Here is a 24029-nt window from a genome sequence, read left to right as displayed (position 1 = left end):
AGGAGGAATTAATCACACACACTAGTCAATGAGGTGGGCATTGGGTCACTTTCGTACCTCAGACATTGTTTGGGTTTGGGGATGCATTCAGACGGGAGTACAGAGTGCTCTTATGTCCGTCTCACCCCTTCACAGTCACAGAGTGGCCTTGCGGGTTCTTGGTGTCTGGTGAAATCATGATGAATGGTGAAACACCAGTCTGGCTCCCCCTGACTGCCATCGGGCTGCTTTGGTCTTTCTCACGGTGCTTCCCAGTACGCAGACTGTGTGTCAGCCGGCAGCACCAGACCCCCACACACGAGTCCCTTGTGACTCTTCGGAACCACCCTGTGACCATAGGAGGCATCGTTTCTTCCACTTTACACATAACTGAATCAAGTCCAGTGGCTTGCCTGTGGACACACAGTGAACAACCAAAGCTATTATTATGAAAACATTATTAGGTCGGTGAGTACACACAAAAGAAATGGTGAGAGGTTTCAAAGGAAGCAGAGACCCAAGGGACTGAGGGGAAGCTGGAAGTCTTGTGACACTGGGACATTTGGGTGTAGTTAAAGTATGAAAGAAACTAAAAAAGACTGTTCCTGGGTGGGTGGTGTCTGGGACTCATCCAGGTCCCCTGTGAGTAAAGGCAGAGAGGAGGAAGAGTGAGAGCCCAGGGGGCAGCACAGCGGGGGTGGCCACTGCGGGGGAGGGGGGAGGGAGAGACCCGGAGAGAGGAAGAGAGAGAATGCAACAGTCAGGAGCAGAGGACAGGTGGGCAAGCCTGGGCTAGGACTGGAACAGCAGGCTGGAGAAGGGCGTGCTGAATTCATCACTGCGTGTACTTGGTCCTGGACTAAAGCTTATTCCCAGCTGGGCGCGGTGTGTGCAATGGACAAACATCTACTGAGCTTAGGATCAAATTTATTTATTCAGCAAGTGCTTATTGAGTGTTGTGCCTTAGGCAACGAGATACATTCAAGGGAATCAATCATGGATATGACACTTCCCTTTTTTTTTTAGAGGATATCACAGCCGGACACTCAAACAGTACTTTGTAATCCAGCTTCTATTTCAGTGAACATGGGAACGGAGACCCAAGGGTGTACAGGAGAAGGAACAACAGACCCTTCTTGGGCCTGAGGGAGGTCCAAAGGGAGCAGGGAAGTTTTCAGGCTGAGAGTCCATAGGTGATAGTTGGGGGAAAGGCTGGGGAAAACCGACAAACAAACCAGGACAGCGGAGAAGAGCTGTCACAGACAACAGTCAGAAGAATGCTGGCCATCCCCGAGCCAGTGGTGTCAGGAGGGCTATGGGGTAGGAGATTAAGGCACAGAGGATTACTGTCTGTGAAAATGAGACAAGTGGACCCAGTGGCTGTTGGCCGCCTTCCCGAGGAGAGCAGGGAAGGGGCAGGTGATAGAGGGGAAGAAGCTTTGCACACAGCACCTGTCAGATGTGGAGTGTGCAGATCTGTTTTCATTAGTGTGCATTTCTGGGAATGGTACCTATGGCAGTGCTGCATTCCTAGGAGTGCCAGCAGATAGCCCAGAATAATCAGGCCTGAGCCATACAATACTAGTATTACAGGCAATTCCTACATTCTGTCACTTCATGACTAAAATTTGATAATGTTGTAATGACAGCATTATCAATAAATATATAAATGAAGAAACAAATAAAGGAATATAAGTATGCATATATATATATATATCTGTGTGTGTGTATGTGTGTGTGTATGTACTCATAGAGGGTGAGAGAGAGAGAGGAATTTTGTGCTAGAAGACACCTTAGTTTCATGTGTACAGAGGTCCTCCCCCTTTGTCTGGCATGCGTCAGAATAATCTAGAAAGCTTGCTCCCTGCCACATGATACTGTGTGCTGGGCACCCACCTGTCCTCATACCCACTCCGCCAGCCAGGCTTGCTGCAAAGAGCATCGTGCACATGCTCCTTGAACACCTAGGAGAGCATTCCTTTGGGATCTATGGCTAGAGACTGAGTTGCTAGGTGGTAGGGTGTTCGCACACCGGTGACGGATCAGCGATCGGGCTACACCATGCGTTGCAGGGGTGCTCCCGAGAAGAGCTAACCCAGCAACATGAGGCATTAGCACCTTTCTGACTTTCATGAGCCTCTCAAGCACACAGCGGTATCATATTTCTCATTGTTTTCTTAAATAACCATATTGAGCACCTGTTCATAAGTTTGGTTTTCCAACCTTACCTTGCTAACTGCGTGATCTTGGGTGTCACTTCGCCTTTCTAAGTTTTCTCTTCTGTAAAATAAGGAAAAAGTAAACCTCTCATGGAAGGTCATGAAACAAGATAATGCATGGAAAGTGATTTGGACTGGGTCTGCAAAGTAGTGAGCTCTCCGAAGAAGTTATCTACATTTGTTATTATTCTGGGATTTTGAAAAAAAAAAAGATTTATCAAAAGGCAAATTTAGAAAATCTTTAAGCAATTGGATTATTAGAAAACTGCCAATAATCAAAATTCAGTTAGAGGATAGTCTCCTGAGGTCACTGGAACCCATGGTGACAGGAGACCAAGAGAGGCTACACAGTTGATAATGTCCAGGTAATTGATAATGTTTGGGAATGACAAGGGAATTTTGGTAAAGGAAAGAGATTAACAGTAGATTAGGAAAAAAATAGGTAATATGTTTTCCTCTTCCTTTTTTGGGTTTACATTTCTATGTGTAAGTATTCTGATCACGTCATTAAAACTTGCCACATAGAGGAAGTTAAAAAAGAAGAAATCCAAGAGTTCATCACTTAGTAAAACCACTATTAAAACTTTGATGTATCATCTTTATTCTTATTCTGCTTAACTCTGAATTAAGTTATAAGTATGCTGATCACACAATTATGTACCATACTTAAATAATGAAGAGAACATACTAATTTTTCAATAGTCTGCAAAAATCACCATTTTAATTGCTTCATAATATTCCATCAAGTGCCTGTGCCCGGGTAATTATATTTTAGTGTTTGGGACTTGAACGTAATTCAGTATCCTCAAAAATGTATAAAATAAATTACAAATTATTTTAATCAAATGGACTTAGATGTGCTGACGTATTTTAGTATAAGTCAGTGTGCTTAAAAATACCCTATATTTGTACAGGCCCATAGAGAGTAAACATTTTCAGTAATATTATCTTCAAGCGGCATAGTGATCTAGGCAATCCAGGTATTCTGACGGTGTTAGACATGAAAGAACCAACCAAGGCTGAGTGTTTAAGAATGTGGTAGACCCCCTACAGGGATTCCATTTCCCCAATGCCCTTTCTTAATACATCACCTTTCTACTTAATCGAAACAGCTCCAAGTTAGCTGAGAGACCTAATTAGAATCTCTAGTGCACGTGGGTGTTTGGAAAGCTTGAGTAATCATTCTCAAGTCTCTCAATACGTGGTGTAAGGCTCTGTCAAGATTTTTGTGTCAAACAAATATGTGAAATTGCTTAGCGCCGTGAATAGACATAGTAGAAATTTAAGAATTGCAGAATAGGTTATACAAACACTCATATTATGAGTACTTCAGAACTTATAACAGTGACATATGGTAAAAAAAATTTGTGATAAATGTTTAAGAATAGGATGTAATTCAATTAAGGAAATAATTTAACTTCTTCAATTCCCAACAGAAAGTGACGCAGAGTTAGTAGACTGATCGAATGCAGTTGGTAGTGAGCGTCTCATCACCAGGATTGTGTTTTTTCACTACCTTTCTCTGTAAGCACTTAGCCTCACTGACAAAGGTAACATTAGGTTACATTATTCTAGAGACAACCATAAAACCACAGGAGAATTGCAATTACTCCTTCCCTGTGGCTATTTAGGCCTGACCAGTATAATTGCTGAGCAAAATAAAATGGAGAATTGCAACTTTCAGTATCACCAATTTCCAAATGACTTATTTTGGAAACATAAGGTGTAGCATGCATATGGCCCCCAGATTATAAATTTTTACATAGCAAAAGAATATAATACATGGAAACTGAGAATTTTATCAAACATAATCACTCTTGATTCCTGAATAAAATATTTTTTGCAGTGCACTGAGAGCTTTTAAGTTGACTAGATACATTAAAATAAGTTAAGTTTCTTGTGTGTCAATTAGGAAACTTAACCAAATATATACCTATGATAAGTAGAAGGTTATAAAGGGAAATATTAATTTACAAATAGACTAGGCTTCTTATATGTACCAATTCTTTTAATTTTTACAACAATCGCTGCCACATTTTCTCCATACACACAAGTAAACAGAATGGCAAAATGAACACCTTTGTACACATTCCCTAGCCCTCAACCCTTGGCCAATCCTTTCCATCCATCTCCCCCCACCCCGCCCCCACTGTGCTGTCTCCTGTAACATTATTTTGAAACAAATAACAAATACTCTAATCTTTCATCCTTAACTATTTCAGTATGAATCTCTGAAAGACGTAAGCTTTTCTTAAAGCAGAACCTAAAAAAAAAAATTAACGATAATTCACTTAATTCATTGAATATCTAGTTGATTTTCAAATTTCCGGCATGTTAACTGAAAAATGCATTTCATGGTGCCAGTGCACAAATAAAGACTAGAACTTTTCAAAGACCTCAACCTAATAAGAAATAAAGACTTGTATTAAGGATTGTTGATGCCGGAGCCTGTTCTCTGCACATGTACTCTATGGAGTGTTGTCTCAGTTACTCTGTTACTCAGTTGAGCTGAGAGTCCCTGGGGAATTGCTGAAGGTGTACCTGTTCAGAGCAGGTATTTATTCCTATTCTTACAGAGCCGTGATTTTCATACCTGAGACAACAGTCAGAATAGGTCACGGGTGTCTGTCATTCCTTTATTCACAAATGTTACACATGTGGCCTAGGACTTTGCAACTGTTCTGGAAGAATTCAAAGGAAAATTTGAATGTATAGAACAGTAAACTCTACACTACATACTGCATGAAAATAAACATCATTTATGTGCAAAATAATAAGCCTCAAAACTGTGTCATTGGAATTCTACTAGAGGTTGCCCTCAGATTCATTCATTTAAGTTTTTTTTAATCTATGCAGACAGAGGCATTTTTATTGGTTTCTTAAGGAAATAATTATGGTTATTCTATAGTATACTATAAATAATGTAGTTTCTTCAAATTCATATAAGCAGACTTTGAATACCTGTACAATATCATGAAAACCACACATTATGTCTAACAAGCTGGTTTTAAGGATGCATACAAATATCTCTGAAATTTATGTATGTTTATATTAGATACTTTTTGAAATCTTTTTTAAATGTTCACCAACTAATCTCAGTTGCATTGAACCAAAAAAATGGGCTTTTAGGAACCTCTTGTTGCTGCACGGTTCTACAGTTAATGCCATCTGAATTATAATTTCCAAAATTTATATTCAAATGTAAATATGAGTTAAAAAAGAAAACTTTGCATTCAAGAAATTAGAAGGTTTTTTTTTTTCAGTCACTTTTTTGGGAAGTATTTTCTGGATATTTTTTGTCTTAAGGTTAAAAATATTGCCAACTACACCCAAATAAGTGTTTGGCTTTATTTCCTAAGTGGGACTGTCAGTATGATCATAGGACATTAAGAGGAGTTGCTGTTTCTCTTTCGACTGTTTAGACTTGGTGTGTTAGACTCATGATGCCATGGGGTCGGCCTGATTAACTGTGGGTGGCAGCCACGTGTGAGGACGTGATCGCCACACCGCAGCAACTACACCTGCACCTGGTCATTGAGCGTAAAGTCAGGCAGATGTTAATCTCTTATTATTTTACGTAACTTGTAGTTCAAACTTTGGAAGAAATTCATTCTGTCCCTAATTTACAGATAAAGAAACTGAGGCTTAGGAATATAGCCCTTCAAGTTTCTCCAGCTAATGAGTGATATATCCCTGGCCGTCTGCAATGGTGTGCCCTTTCCCAGGGAGATCTGAGGTCTCCAGGTCAAATGTTTGGAAGGACGTTCTTGAGATCTCTGTATGGAGAGGGAGTGGAGGCGTTATTAATGTTTCCGTTGTTCTTGGAATAATGGCAATTGGGGCTTGAAAAGAGTTGTCTACAGAGCTAAAAGCAGTATTTGTTTGAACGTGAAATAATGAGTTTGTGTCATCTGTGTTGAGTAGAGGAAATACTTTCCAAATCTCAGACATCCTAGCATTAAAAATGGAGCACATGCATTAAGGCACTTAAGTTCTCTGTGTTCTTTGTTCCATTTATCTCTATCAAGGCACCCATGGGTATGGAACCATTTACTGGTTTGTTTTGTTGTTTTGTTACATCTGGCAGTGTTTCAAAAGGCAATGCAGGTAGGCAGGTGTTATTATTGATTGAAATAAAAACACTTCTGTGCCAGCCTCTCTAACCTAGCGTCTGCTGCCTGCATTTACTCATCCTCTGCTCCCAGAGGGCAGTCAAGCTTGTCTCTGGTAAAGAATAGGTTAACAAAGTCTGCACGTTTTTGTTCCTGATGACGTTATTACTAAATAAAGTAGGCTTTTCTTTGACTGTGTGTGTAATGAAACTTTAATTGTGCGACCAAATTATACAGACTCTGAAGGTCAAACAACCCAAAATAATACCACATTGTATTTTAGTCTGTGTGTTCTAAAAATATTTGGTAAAATTTAAAGTCAGCACCAACTTCAAAAAGAAGGGTTCAGAGACCATTAATCTTTGGATCTGCCAGGACCAAGTGTTCTAGTTAGACACACCCCAGATTATACACCTCCTGAATGACCAACTTCTGTGAAAGTTCCGGTTTTGATCTAAGGGAAGATACAGTGTTCACCAGTTAAATATTGTGTATAGTATTTAATGTACATCACAGTATGCAGTATACATTAGTGTAGATACAATATACATTAGTACTATAATATATTTAATGTATATTAAATAATGAATGGCTTCAGAGGCCAATGTGAGAACTCTATCCAAGCTTATCCAATAGTTCACTTTTTTAAATTAAATATAATGAAGTGGATATTTTGTTTTATTCTGCTGGAAAAATTGGTTGGTTTTTTTTGGGGAGGGTCTCTTTCTAAAACACACATTTAAGTTTGTACTTGGAAAAATGATTAGCAGTCATTTAATAAATAAATGGCATTTTGAAGCATTCTGAACACCAATCAATATATTAGAAAGACTGTATAAAAACATTAATAGAAGGCAGAGGTGAGGAATAATTTACTTTGAATTTTGTAATATTTCTAATAGAAAACTCAGTAGTTTTCTTTCATCAGTGAACAATAGTTACTTTAATGGGAATGGTCGTAAGAATACCATTATTCTTTGTGATATTAATGGTAAAAGGAAAGATGTTAATGGAGCTCTTTATGGTATAATGCATGAAAAATTATATGATATCTAAAATCTGAAGCTGAAAGGTACTTCTCATGGTGTTCTTAATGATCTATAGAAAAGCACAAAAGTGAAAAATACAATTTTAATGAAGTATTCTTCAAAATCTTCCCTTTTTGCTTTTGGATAAATACATGCAAATTTAAATCTTGATTGTTTTCACTGATTTTTTAAAGCATTAAGGATTTATTTCTTTTGCAAAGTTAGTGTAATTATTTTCATTTAACCTTTATTTTTTTCATGTAGGCTCCACGCCCAGTGTGGAGCCCAAGGCAGAACTTGAACTCATGACTGTGAGCTCAAGACCTGGGCTAAGATCAAGAGTCAGGTGCTTAACTGACTGAGCCAGCGAGGCGCGCCTCATTTAACTTTTCATTGAAGTACTACACATATCTGAGAAGACAAAAGGTACCCATACACACACACCCCCGAGCTCACTGAATTATCAAAAAGTGAAAACACCTATGTAAATATTATCTAGGCCAAGAATACTACAATATCTCAAACACTTCCTTTCATCCTTTTCCTGATCACTACTACCTCCTCCTTCTCCCAAAGTTCTCACTCTTCTGAATGTTAATGCCTGTTTTGAATTATATTCAAAAGAAATCATGCAACATATATATATTTTTTTAACATGTGGCTACCTGGGTTAACATTTTGTTCGAGGAACATATCCATTTGTCGTGTATAGGTATAATTGGTTTGTTTTCAGTTATTTTACAGCATCTCATTATAGGGTGTTTCTGAATGTGTTTATCCATTCCCCAAATGGACATGTGAGTTGGATTTGGGGACTGTTCTGAATAGTACTTCAGGAGGCTTCATGTGCCTTTGGTCCACAAGGCCTGCTTTCCTCTCGGGTACACTCTTGAGAGGGCAATTGCTGGCTCCTAAGTGTATGCTTAACTTTAGTGGAATATGTCAAAAACTTTATGGAGATCATATTCATTTATACTCTCATCACAGTGTATGAAAAGTCCATTTCTTCCATATTCTTGACAACACTTGGTATTCTCAATTTTCTTTAAACTTTAGCTTTTTATTGTCCCTCCATTTCAGCTATTCTGGTTGGCAGGCTGAACTCTCACACTGTGGTTTGAATTTACAGTGTCCTGTGACTAATGAGACTGGACACCATTGCATAGGTCTGCTAGTCACCTAGGTATTTCTTTGTCCCACTTTTCCTTATTGCTTTGTAGTTTCTTTGTAAATCCTGGACACACGTTTACTGAAAAATAGGTTCTTCCATTTTCTGGCTTCTCTTTTCACTATTTTAACATCTATAAATGAACAGAAGTTCTTAAGTTTAATATATTCTGATTTGTCAGCCTTTCCTCTTATGTGTCAACCTTTCCTCTTGTGTCATGTTTAGGACACCTTTGCCCTCCTGCAGGCTGTGAAGGTATCCAGCTGTGCTGTCTTCTAGCACATCTGCTAGCTCTAGTCACATTTAGCTTTACAATCTTACTGGAATGTCTTTCTGCACACGATTTAAGGGAGTGATCAACCTTCCTTTTTTTCTCCCTCTTCCTTTCTTTTTCTTTCTTTTTTTTTTAATTCTTCTTCTTCCCCCAATTTAGTATTTTTTTCTTTTAAAGACGTTATTTATTTATTTGACAGACAGAGATCACAAGTAGGCAGAGGCAGGCGGGGGTGGGGGGCGGCGGGGAGAAGCAGGCTCCCTGCTGAGCAGAGAGCCCAATGCGGGACTCGATCCCAGGACCCTGGGATCATGACCTGAGCCAAAGGCAGAGGCTTTAACCCACTGAGCCACCCAGGCACCCCCCACCCCCAGTGTAGTATTTGATCAACCCAGCACTGCACTTTTGTTTATTGTTTTTCTAACTGATTTCATTGCGAACATTGTCAGAAATCCATTCCGTAATTATGTTGAATTTGTTTCTGGATTCTCTATTCTGTTCCACTGGTCCGTTTAAGTCATCTTCTGGCAATATGACATTCTGTTGTTTTTGTAACATTTTTTTTTTGTAACATTCTGAGGTTTGATAACCAGTCAAGAAAATCCTCCAACTTTGTTTTTCTTCCAGAGTACCTTGGTGATTCCTGTTCCTTTCTATTTTCACTAACAGTGGATGAGAGTTCTTGCTCTGTGTCCTCACCAGTATTTGGTAGTGTCAATGTTGTGGATTTTGGCATTCTAATAAGTGTGTAAATTCAATGCATATCGATACATAGACTTTCATTCAGCAGATTTGGTAAGCACATGCTATAAAGTAAAGAAACTTCTACATAAACAATCATGCAACCTATGAATGGCAGCAGGCTTATTTCTTTATTTCCAATGCATATTATCTGTTAAATATTTTTCTTACCCTAATCAGAATATTCACTTCACGTTGAATGAAAGGGTCTATAGAGAACATGCTTTGATTCCCAAACTCAAAGCAGATCTCAGCATTTCTTCTAACATGTGACGATTTGCTGTAAGATTTTTGTAGATGTCCTTTACAGATTTAGAAATTCCCTTTTTGGCTAAAAGTTTTAATCACATTTAGATGTCGAATTTAATCAAATGCTCTTTCTACATCTGTTTAGAAGATTATATTTTCTTCAGTTTGATTAATTACCTTGAAAGATTTTTAAATATTAAGCAATCCTATGGTCCTGGAAGAAACTTGATTAAGTTATGATCTATGAAAATTTTTCTTTATTTCTGTAATCTGTAATAATTTTGCGACTATTTTAGAGGATAATTGAATCTATGTTTATGAGTAAGATTGGCTTTTATTTTCTTTCTTGAAAGTTCTTTGTCAGATTTTGATATCAAGCTAGGCTAGCCTCACAAAACAAGTTGGGAAGCATTCCATTTTTCTACTTTCGGAAGGTGTTTATATAAGATCAGTATGGTTTTGTCCCTAAATGTTTAAATGTCCTTAGATCTTTAGAAAAATTCACAAGGCCTGGAATTTTCTACATGTGAACATTTTTAAATTATGGATTTAATTTCGCCAACAGAGATAGGCAACTCCGATTTTCCTGGTTTTCAACTGTTTTGGCAAGTTGCTGTGTATTTAGAGCTTGCTCACTGAGTTTTCAAAAACTATTCAAAGTAACCTCTTAATGATTGTTGTAACTTCTTTGGGATAGTAGTAGAATGATCAGCACCAGTGACTTCTCTTCCACTTGTGACATTGGTAATTTGGCTCTTTCTCTCTTACTTTTCCTTGGACATCATGAGTGGGGATTTATCGATTTCAGAGACTTTTCAGAGAAAGAGCTTTTGATTTTGTTAATTTTCTCTATTGTTTTCCTGTTTTCAATTTCACTTATTTGTGCTCTAATTTTTATTATTTCTTTTCTTCTGATTATCTTAGATTTATATTGCTCTACATTCTCTAGTTTCATAGGATAGAAACAGAGATTATTTATTGAGGTCTTTGAGTTCTTTTCCCCCCTAATGTGTGCATTTAATGCTACAAATGCTGCTGTATCTCACACATTTTGATAAATTATATTTTTATTTTCATTTAGATCAATTTTTTAAATTGAGCCTTAGCTCTTGGGTTATTTCAAAATATTTTTGGGCTTTCTAGCTATCATTCTATTACTTATTTCTAGTTTAATCCTATTGTGGTTTGGGAGCATATTTTGTACAGTTCACAGTTTTTATAAAATTTGTGAGGGTGTGTTTTAGGGTCCATAATGCAGCCTTTCTGAATGTTTTGTATGATCTCTTTATATATATATATATATATATATATAAATTATGTTATGTTATGTTAGTTATCTTATGTTAGTCACCATACTGTACATCATTAGTTTTTGATGTAGTGTTCCATGATTCATTGTTTGTGTGTAACTCCCAGTGCTCTAATACCCATCACTGGGCAAACCCATCGACCCACCTCCTCCCCTCTATAACCCTGTTTGTTTCCTTCAGCCCATAGTCTCTCATGGTTCATCTCCGCCCTGCCCCCCCGATTTCCACCCCCTTCATTTTCCTCTTCCTTCTTCTAATGTCCTCCATGCTATTCCTTATGTTCCATGAATAAGTGAAACCATATGATAATTGACTCTCTCTGCTTGACTTATTTCACTCAGCATATTCTCCTCCAGTCCCGTCCATATTGATGCAGATGTTAGGTACTCATCTTTTCTAATGGCTGAGTAATATTCCATTATGTCTATAGACTACATTTCTTTATCCATTCATCTGTTGAAGGGCATCTTGGCTCCTTCCACTGTTTGGCTATTGTGGACATTGCTCTATGAACATTGGGGTGCACATGCCCCATCTTTTCACTACGTCTGTATCTTTGGGGTAAATACCCAGTAGTGCAATTGATGGGTCACAGGGACCTCTATTTCCAACTTTTTGAGGAACTTCCACACTGTTTTCTAAAGTGGCTGCACCAACATAATGCAGTCTGTCTTCGTGAATTCTTCATGCGATCTTGAGAGGATGTTTCTGCTGCTGTTGGATGGAATATTCTAAAATGTCAATTCGATCCAGTTGACTAATACTGATATACAGGTCTTCTATATTTTTACTGTTTTTCTGTCTTTTTGATATATCAACTACTCCAACTATAATAATGGATTTGTCTATTTCTCCCTGCAGTTCTATCAGCATTTGCCTCATGTATTTTGACCCTTTGTTGTTATGTGCTACGCATAGAGGATTGTTACACCATGTTGGAAAATTGATTGCTTTGCCATTATGCAATGTGCCTGTTTATCTCTGATAATCTTTCTTGCTCTGCAGTCTGCTTTGTTTGAAATTAATGTGACCACTCCAGCTTTTTTTAGATCAGTGTTAGTGTTAGGCTAAAATACAAAAAGAAAACCAAACTTGAGAATTCCCTGAGCAGACAAAACCATTTAAACCCCATAAGCAAAATTAAATCTAGCTTATTTCATGGACATAAGTGAAACTTAAGTCATCTCCTTAAAGATGGTGTAAGATAACCACTTTCAGTCAGTCCCCTGCCATCTGGAAACCCGCATTGGAATAACCGATCATTGCAAAGGTTAAACAGGTTCCTCATTTTCACTTCATAAAGCCATCCTGTAATCGCTTATGAAAGCTCCCAATTCTTGAACTGTTCTTATATGCACAATCAACTCTTACTAATTACTATTTTATTAATCTGGTGGTTTTAATTTTGTTAGTTTTCGATTTTTGACATTAGCATAGTATATCTTTCTCTGCCCTTTTACTTTTAATGTATTTTAGTCTTTATATTGTGGATTTTTTTGTGGATTTTTATAAGTGAATTTCTTACAGGTAACATATAGTTGGGTCTCATCGTTCTTTATTCCCTGACAATCTGTCTTTTAATATTGTATTTAGACAATTTGATTTTAAAGTGATTATTGACATGTTTGGATTATTATCTACTATATATGTAACTATTTTCCATTTGTTGCATTTGTCTTTTGCTTATTGCTCTCCCCTTTTTGATTTGTTATCTGAATTTGAGCATTTTGTATTATTCAGTTTTATCTCTTTGCATGTTCATATAATTTAAAAAATTTTAGTGACTGCCCTTACCTATCAAAGATCATCTTCAAATAACATTATCTTACTTAGTAAGTAGTGCAGTTATGTTAGAGTTTTCCCAGTCCATCCCTCTCATCCCTTGCAACATTGCGGCCCTTCATTTAATTTATCCGTATGCCATAATCACCCAATACATTTTTAGTATTATTTCTTTAAACAGTCATCTTATAACTAAGAATAAGAAAAATTATTTTATTGTATCTTTTTTTATTCCTTCTTGAATGTTCTTCTTCTTCTTTTTTTTTTAAGATTCTATTTATTTATCTGACAGATAGAGATCACAAGTAGGCAGAGAGGCAGGCAGAGAGAGAGAGAGAGGGAAGCAGGCTCCCCGCTGAGCAGAGAGCCCGATGTGGGACTCGATCCCAGGACCCCGAGATCATGACCCAAGCCAAAGGCAGCGGCCCAATCCACCGAGCCACGCAGGCGCCCCTGAATGTTCTTCTTTTGTTTGCAAGTTTCTGACTTCTATCATTTAACTTTTGTCTAAAGAACTTCCTTTAATTAAAAAAAATTTTTAAAAAAGAACTTCCTTTAAATACTTATTGCAAAGCGGGTCTGGTAGCAATGACTTCTGTTGGTTTTTGTCTGAGAAAGTTTTTATTTTTTCTTCACTTTTGAGAGATAATTTCTCCAGGTGTGGAGTTCTAAGTCGATTTTTGCTTCTTTCAACACTTTAAATATTTTGCTCCGCTCTGTTCTTGCTTGCATGTTTTCTGATGAGAAGTCCAATATACTTCTTATCCTCGTTCCTCTGTAGGTAAGGCATTTGTTTTTCTCAGCCTCTTCCAAAATGTTCTCTTTATCTTTGGCTTTCTGCAGCTTGATTATGTTATGACTCAGTATAGAGTTTATTCAGATTTCTAACCTGCTTGTTACTTTTTGAAATTCCTTGGTCTACTTTGGTGTCTGTCATTAATTTTGGAAAATCCATTGGCCATTATTCAAATATTTCTTTCACTCCATTCTCTCTTTCTTTACCTTCTGGCATTCCACTTACGCCCATGTTACAACCTTTGTAGTTATCCCTAGTTCTTGGACATTCTCTTCTGCATTTTTCTTTTTGCATTATAGTTTAGGAAGTTTGCATTTTCTGATAATTTCAAGCTTACTGATTGTTTCCTTAGTTGTGTTGAATTTATCGATGTGCCCATCAAAGACATCTTCCATTTCTGTCACAATGTTTTTGATTTCTGATATTTTTCTTGGGTTCTTTCTTAAGAGTTTTTATCTCTCTATTTATCTTACCCATCTTTCTTGAATATTGTCCTCTTGTCCCATTAGAACCCTTAGCATATATACAATGAGTATTACGCAGCCATCAGAAAGGGTGAATACCCAACTTTTGTATCAACATGGCGGGACTGGAGGAGATTATGCTGAGTGAAATAAGTCAAGCAGAGAAAGTCAATTATTATATGATTTCACTTACTTGTGGAACATAGAGAATAACACAGAGGACATTGGGAGATGGAGAGGAGAAGTGAGTTGGGGGAAATTGGAGGGGGAGACAAACCATGAGAGACTGTGAACTCTGAGAAACAAACTGAGGGTTTTGGAGGGAAGGGGGGGAAGTTGGGTGAGCCTGGTGGTGGGTATTATGGAGGCATGTATTGCATGGAGCACTGGGTGTGGTGTATAAACAATAAATGCTGGAACACTGAAAAGAAATAAAATAAAATGGGAAAAAAAGAAAAAAAAAAAAAGAACCCTTAGCATACTAATCACAGTTGTTTTTAATTCCTAGTCTGATAACTCCAACATCTGAGACATATGTAAGACTGGTTCCAGTGATTGTTTTGTCTCTGCAGAATTTTTTTTTTCCTTTTGGCATGCCTTGCAATTTCTCCTGAAATCTGGACATGTTGTATCTAGCAATAGGAACTGAAGTGAATAGGTTTTTTTGGTGTGTGTGTGTGAGGATTTATATTAATCTGGCAAGGAATTGGGCTGTATTTAATGTTTGCTGTAGGTGATACAGGTGCCAGAGGCTTCAAATTCATCTAGGACTCTTGTTTTTGCCTCCCCTCTTGACTTTGGGGTCCTCTTCCAAGGCAGTCTGTGTTTCTAGTTCTTTCGGCTATTAGTAGTATACTAGAGTTCTGTTGGTATGATGATATGATAGAAGGATGAGAGCATTCTATAATATTCCAGCTAAATTAGAGTGTTTCTAATGGGTTTCTGTATTGGAACTGTGACCTTCACTAGTGTTCCTTTAGTGGTGTGGCTTGTTTCCCTTTGCCCCGTACTTCTTTTCCTGGCTACTGACTCCTGAGGACTATTTGTTCCCTTAGGTGGGGCATGGAGAGTAGTAAACCAGTGTAGGAGGAATGTTCTTTCCTAATTGGGATGAGGCTCTGGTGGTAAAATCTTCTCCCCTGGACAGTAGGCCTTTGGTGTACAGAACACTCCGGGCATATTTTGCAATGGTTACCTTCTCCACTCTCTGCCAGAGCTGGGAAGGAATCTTTTTCTGATCTTCACAAAGAGCATGGAAAGGTTCCTGGAAGTCAAGTTTATAAAAATGTGGGGGCCCTCTAAGACTGTGGTCCTCAAGAGTTTCTCTCTCTCATGCCAGTCTACCCTCAGCCTATGTAAATTTATCAATATTACCCTATAAGCAACCCTATCAGTTTATGGTACCAGGGGCTTCTGCTCTAGGTGGACAGATCTCATCTCTGAGTCTTTGGATGGTCTTGTCTCTCCAGATTTCAGGGTGGCAGTTTGCCATGTGTTTTATTCAGCTTAGGCTGCTGTCACAAAAATATTATAGACTGGGAGGCTTAAGCAACAGACATTAATTTTTTACTGTCGTGGAATTTGGAAAGTCTAAGATCAAGTTGCTGGCTGATTCACTTCCTGGTGAGAACCCATTTCCTGGCTTGTAGAAATAAGCCTCACCGTGTCTTCATCCGGCTCTGGTCTCTCTTCTTATCATTATGACACTAATCCCATCAGGGGGGCCTCACCCTCATGACTTCATCTAAATCTAATTACTTCCCAGAGGCCCCACTTTCAGATAACGGTTATCTTGGGATTAGGGCCTCAACATGAGTTTTGGAAGGACACAATCTAGTCCATAGTGCATGTAACCTCAGTGTTCTGATAGGTCTAAGAAAGTCCATGATTTTAAGTTTGTGCAGCTTTCTTGTATAGAGAACAAGAATGATATCCAAGGTCTTTAAATACAGAGCTGATACTTTTTCTATTTACCAATATATATGTCTGTGTATCCAAGACTCTGAATTTCCCTTAAAAAAAAAAAGATTTATTTGTTTATTTGAGAGAGAGCGAGTTGGAGAGCTTGACTGGGAGGGGTAGAGGGAGAGGGGGGGAGAGAATCTCAAGCAGGCTCCAAGCCCTGACACAGGGCTCGATCACAACACTGAGATCATGACCTAAGCCGAGACCAAGAGTCAGGCACTTAACTGACTTCGCCACCTCCATGACCCATCTCTCTGAGTTTCCATTTAAGAACAGATTTTGCTGCTGCTTTATTACTTTCTGTGGTGTATAGGACATCATGTTTGAAGAATGAACAATTTGTGACCTAGAAGGATATCTTTGTGTGGAGTGTAACTACGTTGGGTTCTGCAGGTAGAAATGAGTACTAGACATCTCTGACCATCTTAATATTATTGAGAAGACAGTAGACTGAATTTTAGTCCCTTAAGGAGTTGTTTGTCTCTGACTTACTCTGTGTCCTAAGCTGTAGGAAGCTTATAGGGTATTCTCATCCTTGGGGGGCCTAGAACTAAGATTTTGTCTTTAGCCCTGTGAATTTGTAAAAAGAGATCTTTTTACCTCAGGTGCTTCATATCTCAGGTTCTCTTCAGCAGTCCTAGAAAGAGTAAAGGGTCTTAAAAGTAGGGTTCGCTTCCATAGATTTTCTTCTTCTTCCAGATCTTGGACATTTAATGTTTTATTGTCTTTTAGCACTTCACTCCCTGTTTTCCATTTTGTACAGTTTTTCTAGCAGGAGGATTGTTCAGAATTTTCTAGTCTACCAACCATAATATGATTATTTTTTTAAGCTCAAGTTATTTTTCATCTCAATAAAACCTTAGTCTTCCACTAAATTCAACATATGTTATTACCCTAATATAAATTCAAGGGTAATGACCTGTCTGCATATCTTCCATAACAATTTATTGCTTTTTCTGAACAATAGTTACAAACTACAGCCAAGGTTTTATCTTTCACATGCTTTTTCACTCTTGCCATTTGATCTTGCTGTCTTGAGAATTGAAACCTTTTCATGCTAAAAGGGCTGAAACAGTGTATTTTACAACTTGGTGTCTCCACAGATTCTAATAAAATGGCTAAGGTATGGGCCTTACTGAAATATTGCCAACAATTTGATATCCCCTCAAATAAATATTTTAAAGATTGTGAATATTTTCAGAGAGGGATGGTAGAAATAATTCTATTTAATACAATTCTATATTCTCATTTTGAAATGTGAGATTTGTCATATACACAGAACAAAACTTTCGAATCTGCTTTCTATACTCTCATTGCTATTCCTCTCTTACAATAAATGAATGACATTCACACTCAAGAGAGAATCAGCTTTTATACATATAGGTACAATAGTCTTGTCCAACATATGTTTAAAAGTTATGCTTATCTGGGTTTTTGTTAGCAAGTTCTCTGCTTTTTAGGAGTTCTTATTTTTTCTTTGCCTTTCTTTTGCATTTTTTGGTTTTTAGACTAGACAACCTCTTGGGAGGCACATTGGCACACTTGGTAAATATTTATAACGAACATCATAGAACAAAGAGCTGGCTTCCATTAGACAGCTTATTGTTATGATGCATTTAGTGTCTGCATGTCAGCTGACTGTGTCACAATGAGTTGTACTTGGAAATAGGTCATATGTGAGTCACATGAATTCTCACAACAGGAGAGGTCAGGGGATTTACATGCTTGCCTGCTTGTCATGTTGAATTTATATTAGTATTGCTGTTTATTTTGGTGGGAGCAAAACCAATTTTTATGTAATTATGTAGCCTGCTGTATAACTACCTGTAAGTGGTCCCATGTTTCTGATTTATTATAGCAGCATTTTGGATCCCCTAAGAACTGCCATATGGGCATTTCCCTTTATGCATCTTGACTTTCATAGATGAGTTGCTCAATTAATATTGATAAAATAGATTAATGCTATTATACCTCTTCATAAACTTTAGAATCATTATGGAAATACTTAAAGTCTTGCAAAAAACTTTAAATCATTAACTCCATAAATTGCCTCAGTTAGAAATACATTTCTAAATCATCTATGAATACCTCATTGAGTTTGAAAATCATCAAGCCTCAAAGAAAAGAAAAATACAATTAAAGTCCTTTGATTTTTTGTCACATAAGACACATCACTGTACTTCTATTTGTAGATATTTCAGATAGTTGATGAAATACTGGCATATTCTTTTACATTCTGTATCTTTTAGGAGGTTATCATTTTATGCAAGAGTCCTATTGAATATCGAACATTTGTCTTTTATTTTTCTACTCCAATAATTTTGAGAAAATGTGATGTTTATAGAAAAATCCTTTTGTCTATAAACGTTAACTGGTAGAGCTACGTTCAGCAATCATCTAACTCGCATTACTCTCAATGTGTCAAAGATTTTAAATGTAAATTATGAGAAAAAGCAGGCAGGGGGGAGCTTCCAATGAAATATCAGGCTTCCTTTAGGGTGGATTGTTGGCTTGCTTTCATGTTCTGTTAGAGTGAGGTCTACTCATAGCTTGGCTAAATTAATGTGCTGTGAGGTCAGAAAAGCCCGAGATTAAATCTTTACTCTGCCACTTCCTAGCTGCGTGGCTTTAGGCGCACAACCTCTGTAATTTTCATTATCCTCCTCTTTAAAGTGGGTACAAGAATGACTACTCTACAGGGTTGATGGAAATACTGCAGCGACATAACCTAGTTCTTCTCTACCTGATGCTGAGACACACTGAACATCTTTAGGTTGATACCAGAACACATATGCTCCTTGTTTCTCTCTTTGGAGGTTAGCCCAGGTGAACCCTTCTTCTAAAATCTTTTCCTTCCCTGAAAAGTTTTGCAGTAATGTTGGGAGGGGAAAAAGAGCATGGTGTATCCACAAGCCAGAAAAAATTTCAAAGCCAGCTAAAGACCAACAGCACAAATGGGCTTGGAATGCGTTAGAAATGCAGATTCCAGGCCCCCCCTCACAGATTTAGTGTATGAGGTGCAGGATCTAGAAATTGCACTTTTAAATAGCTAGGTAATTCTGACAGACACCAAATTCTGTCAGGTAATTCTGACAGACACCAAAATTCAGAATCTATATAATAAAAAGAAAGACAAACAGCCACGTAGTAAAATTATGTTTTTAAAAGAACAATTGAAATCCATGTGTTCTTTTTAGAAATGTATTTTATTTATTTAAAGATTTATTTATTTATGTATGTATTTATTTAGAAAGCATGAGCAGGGGGAGGGGCAAGGGAGAAAGAGAAAGAGAATCCCAAGCAGGTTCTGCACCGAGCCTGGAGCCTGACACTGGGCTTGATCCCATAACCCTGAGATCAGGACACAAGCCAAAATCAAGGGTCAGATGCCTAACCAACTGAGCCACCCGGGTGGCCCTAAATCCATGTGTTCTTTTAGGAATTGTGATGGTATCAAAAAAATCTTCACATCAAATTGAGAAATATCTCTTAGGCAAAGGAAATACATTTGAAACCTGATAATATGCCTAGAACTGTTAACTTACAAGGTAATGTAACATCAACCCCACACTTCATTCATTAACACTGAATGCCCATTAAATACAGAATTCCACAGCAGAACCTTTGTTATCTTATGTATTGAAAAAATTTCAACATGGGGAGCAAGACAAACATATATTATAATTCAGTTAGATAATATTTAATTAATAGTAATGGTGCATATTCCCCCAATGACCTTGATACTAGAAAGTTAAATTTGAGGTACTCAGAGCATTAAGAAATAATATTCTGCCTGCCCTGTCACTGTGTACACACACTTCTTATGTCTCCATCTTACTTCATTTTACTAATTTTTATACAATTAATACATGTTCAGTTTTTAAAATCCAGCTATGGCTGGACTGTGCTAAAAATCTGTTACCCTCTACCTCACAATCTCCCTTGCCCTTTGTAAGAAAAATCTGCTTAAAATTTTGAATGTGCCAAGTTGTTTTTATTACATATACAAGCTAAGCACCGTATATTTCTTCTTTATGTTCTTAAAATTTAAATAACTCATCAATCGATCAGGTAAAATGTGAAAGATTGCCATTGGTAGACCTCCCCATTCCACTTACCTGTCTGTTGCCACTGCCACTATGCCTCTGTTTTCCTAATCCCTTAAGATGTTGAGATCATCATAGTGGCATCTGTCTAAATCTGTGAACATACGTTAATGTTGGAAAAATGTGAGATCTTGGGAGGGTTATCTGATTCATCATCTAGCTGTTCACTGAAAGAAATCAAAATTGTATTAGCCTGCCAGTGGCGCCCAGGAAAAGAGAATTGAAGTGTAAGAGGGTCTGGTTAGGACTGAATGGTGATGGACCAGAGCCGTTACTCTGGATGCACATCACCCTGGTTTGAAGAGCAGGTAAACACACATACACACACATACACCCACACCCACACACCCACCCACACACCCACACCAGTGCCCAGAGTTTAAAATTTTGACTAGTGGAGGGAATGGGGCTTTTTAGAAGGGACTGGTTATAAGAGTTAAAATATCTGTGGATTTAAACAGTGTTCTCCTATTTGTGTTGTAGGAAACAGTAGGTAGGAATGTGGGCCTAATAGGAGGACTGTCTTGGTTACAGGAGATACAAAGCAACACGCACATTCACGTTTGACATGCTCTGAGAGGGTCTGTAATCGAGAAACTTGTTGAATTTTATTTTGTTTTTAGCACAGTCTTTCGCAAATGTACACATCTGACAAATTTTTTATTGGGAACCACTTCGAGCCAAGTCCTGTTCTGGGTACTGTGGAGGGAGGCCACTGCGGGTCCATGCTTTAATGGAGCCGGTCTAGTGGGATGAAATCAACAAACAAGGTAGTCCAAGAAAAGAAGACCCCAAATAATGAGTAATATGGACAAGACAAAACAGGAAGGTCAGATGCAGGGGTACGCCAGGGACACCGCTTTTGAAACTGTGATCAGAAAGGGTCTGACTTAGGTGGTCATATTTTGACCAAGTCCTGAGATGTCAAGGGGACTGGCTGTACAGAGCACTTGCGGAGTAGTACGCACAGCGGCTGCGAAGGCTCCGAGCAGGACCGAGCCTGGCTGTTCCGGGGGGTACGGTGTGGTGAAAGCAGAAGGAGGTGTTGTCAAAGGCTGTGTTTGATAAGGAGCTTGGATTTTGTTCTAAGTGGGTGTGGGTGACGCAGTTTGATTTTGCCCTTAAAGGTATTCCTGACTGCTCAGAGGAGGAGAGATGGGGCCTGTGGAGGGAATGGCGACAGGGAGCAGGAGAACAAAAATGATGAGGAGCAGGTCACTGAGGCAGTTCAGGTGAGGTAATGCTTTGTGCGGCTGGGTGGTCCTAGCTGAGATGGAGACAGAGGCCCCGATTTGGGATATCATTTGGAAGTACCATCACAGAGGCCTGTGGTACGTGAGCCTGAGAGCGGGCTGCCTGGGGTATCGGTGGGGGCGGGGGAGGGCAGCAGGTAGAGAACTGATTGGTAAAGGGAGTCAAAGAAAATCAGTTTGACTATGAAACACCAAACATTTAAAAAAATGATTCGGTAAATGCTGCTAAAGGGATATTTGTAAACTAGAAAGAAAAGTAGGAAAATGAGCAGACTCCTGTGTATTGGTATTCCTAACGTGTTCACCTTCACCTTGTGCAATGTCCATGAGGTTGACCTTATGCGCTGGCCCAGCCATGGTCAGCAGACCCACCGAGAGCCTGAATAGATTGCTTTTTTGTTCTGGCATATGCTGATTGTTCCAGAAGCCGGGGGGGGGGGGACCACAAAAAACAAGGGGGAGGAGGAGAAGGAGAAAAAGAAGTAAGAGGAAGGGAGGATGGGTAGCAGAGGAGAAGAAGAGATAAAAAGTACGAATTATTGAGAACAACTTCTGCTTCCCTCGAACATTTTCCCCTCTGAAGCCTTACCCTTGGGCATGAAGGTGTAAACAGGGCCGCTCTGATGCTGGGCGCTGTCCTGTGTCAGTTTTGCAGGGGAGCTTTGTGTTAGGCAGATGCACCCCGCTATGGCAGAAGGAAGGTAGCTCTGGGTCTCACCTTACGTAGCTTTACAAATGCCAGAAGGTTATTTTATACCTTTTTTTTTTAAAGATTTTATTTATTTATTTGAGCAGGAGGAGAGGCTTCCCGATCCCAGGGTCCTGGGATCAGGACTTGAGCTGAAGGCAGATGCTTAACCAACTGAACCACCCAGATGCCCTTATTTTCTACCTCTTTGACCTTTAATTTCCTCATCTGCACTTTGTGCTAGCTTAGCACCATTCTCAAGGTCTTTCAGATTCTAGAGTCTGTAAGTCTAATTGTAGGTCTTTCCAAATTATTATTGCTTCCAATTTCCCTTAACCATTTTTTTAAATACAGGTGCTTTGGTTTTATTATTTTTTAATTAAATAACTTTGACGTGTAGCAATTCTTAATGTGCGTATCTGGCAGCTCTGTGAAGTTGAACGGTCTGTATCAGAGTGTTCTGAATGGAGTGCGGGGCGATTCTCTTGTATATGGTAATAAGAGGAGAAAATGAAACAACAGAAACGTCCTAAGTTTTATCATTCATTGGTGAGACAGGCAACTTCTTTGCTGAATCAGACCCTACTTTTCGAACCCTGGAAGAAGACTTTCTCAAATTTTTTGGGTGCTGTTCACAATGTTAATACCTTTTAAGTTTAATCTGAACTTTATAGAAACAAGTTTATTGAGGTTGAAAGGTTGAAATGGTTGAAAGCTGGTTTAATGGGGAAGGTGGAATTTCAGCTACTCTCAATATAAAGAGAAGCCTGGGCAATCGTACCTTCTGTGGATGGGGGGGCTTTACTGTGTAACTGGAAATAGGATTTTCTTGAAGCAGGTAGCCATTTTTACAGGAAAAAGTACGTTAGGCATTGTTCATTGACATTCGAGGTCGCGGGGTGAAACGGATATTCTCCAGATGCATTGATTTCCTTCCTTCCCTTTTCTTTTAGGGCTTTTCAGGAAATGCAAATGCTGACAGTGTTGTGTACTACAGACTCCAGCCTTCTATCAAAGCCCGGTTTCTGCGCTTCATCCCTTTAGAGTGGAACCCCAGGGGCAGAATCGGAATGCGGATCGAGGTGTTCGGATGTGCATACAGTAAGTGTTTGTTTATCCAATGCCCCGGCATAGGTTTCAGAGGAGATGTTTTGAAAGCCAACCTGTATGCTGAAATGGACTTTATAGCTATGTAAAGAGAAAAACAGGAATGATTTTTGCGGAAAACTTTTTTTGTGCCCATACATGGCAATATTGACTTTAGCGTTTGGCTTTATATTTTAAATCAGACATGGAAGCATTTTATAGATAGATCGATCCATACCGAGATAAACAGACACAAGTAGCTGTTTATAAACATGTGTGAGTCTGTTTTCCCAAATCTAATATTATTAGCTAGACCCTGACTTTCAAATATTAAGAGTTTCCCCGCCATGGACTGTATTTGATGATGTTTCACTTAGGCATCCTGAATTTAATAAAAGGTACGGTGTTCCATTTAGTATGACCAGTCAAATGTCAGGACTTGAAAGAATGTTTGTCTCTCCAGCCTAAAAATAATACGCCACATAACTCACTTATAAAACGTGCTGTCCCTTCAGCATAAATTCATAGAAAAGGTAAAGACCTCTGCCAAAATATAAAATGTGTTTGAAATACTTTCACATAAAAAAATGATAGAAACCACAGATTTCACTTAGTCTCCTCTTAATGAAGCGTTTTATTATATCTTTTTGTGGGGCAGGGGCCTAAGAGTTATTGATAGCCTACCTCAAGCCGCACCATCCTGTTAGATGCTCCTTTATTATGGAAAAATGAGTTAGTTAATATGATCTACAATTATCAGATGAGCAGTCTGAGGTTTGGAGAGATTCCGTAATTTGCCCAGCATCTCA

General features: G+C 38.4%; 1 protein-coding gene across 2 annotated transcripts in view; it reads left to right on the top strand.

Moving 5' to 3' along the window:
• The window catches only part of CNTNAP4 (contactin associated protein family member 4), a 238368-nt gene that overhangs the window by 103548 nt on the left and 110791 nt on the right, over positions 1-24029 (top strand). For both annotated transcript variants that reach the window (XM_044255693.1, XM_044255692.1), the window contains exon 4: positions 23088-23235. In XM_044255693.1, coding sequence (XP_044111628.1) covers positions 23088-23235 — 148 coding nt within the window. The remainder of the gene's footprint in view (positions 1-23087; positions 23236-24029) is intronic.

The sequence above is a fragment of the Neovison vison genome, chromosome 7 (assembly GCF_020171115.1).
Source record: "Neovison vison isolate M4711 chromosome 7, ASM_NN_V1, whole genome shotgun sequence".
NCBI classification, from domain to species: domain Eukaryota; kingdom Metazoa; phylum Chordata; class Mammalia; order Carnivora; family Mustelidae; genus Neogale; species Neogale vison.
This window is presented reverse-complemented; position numbering and strand designations above follow the sequence as displayed.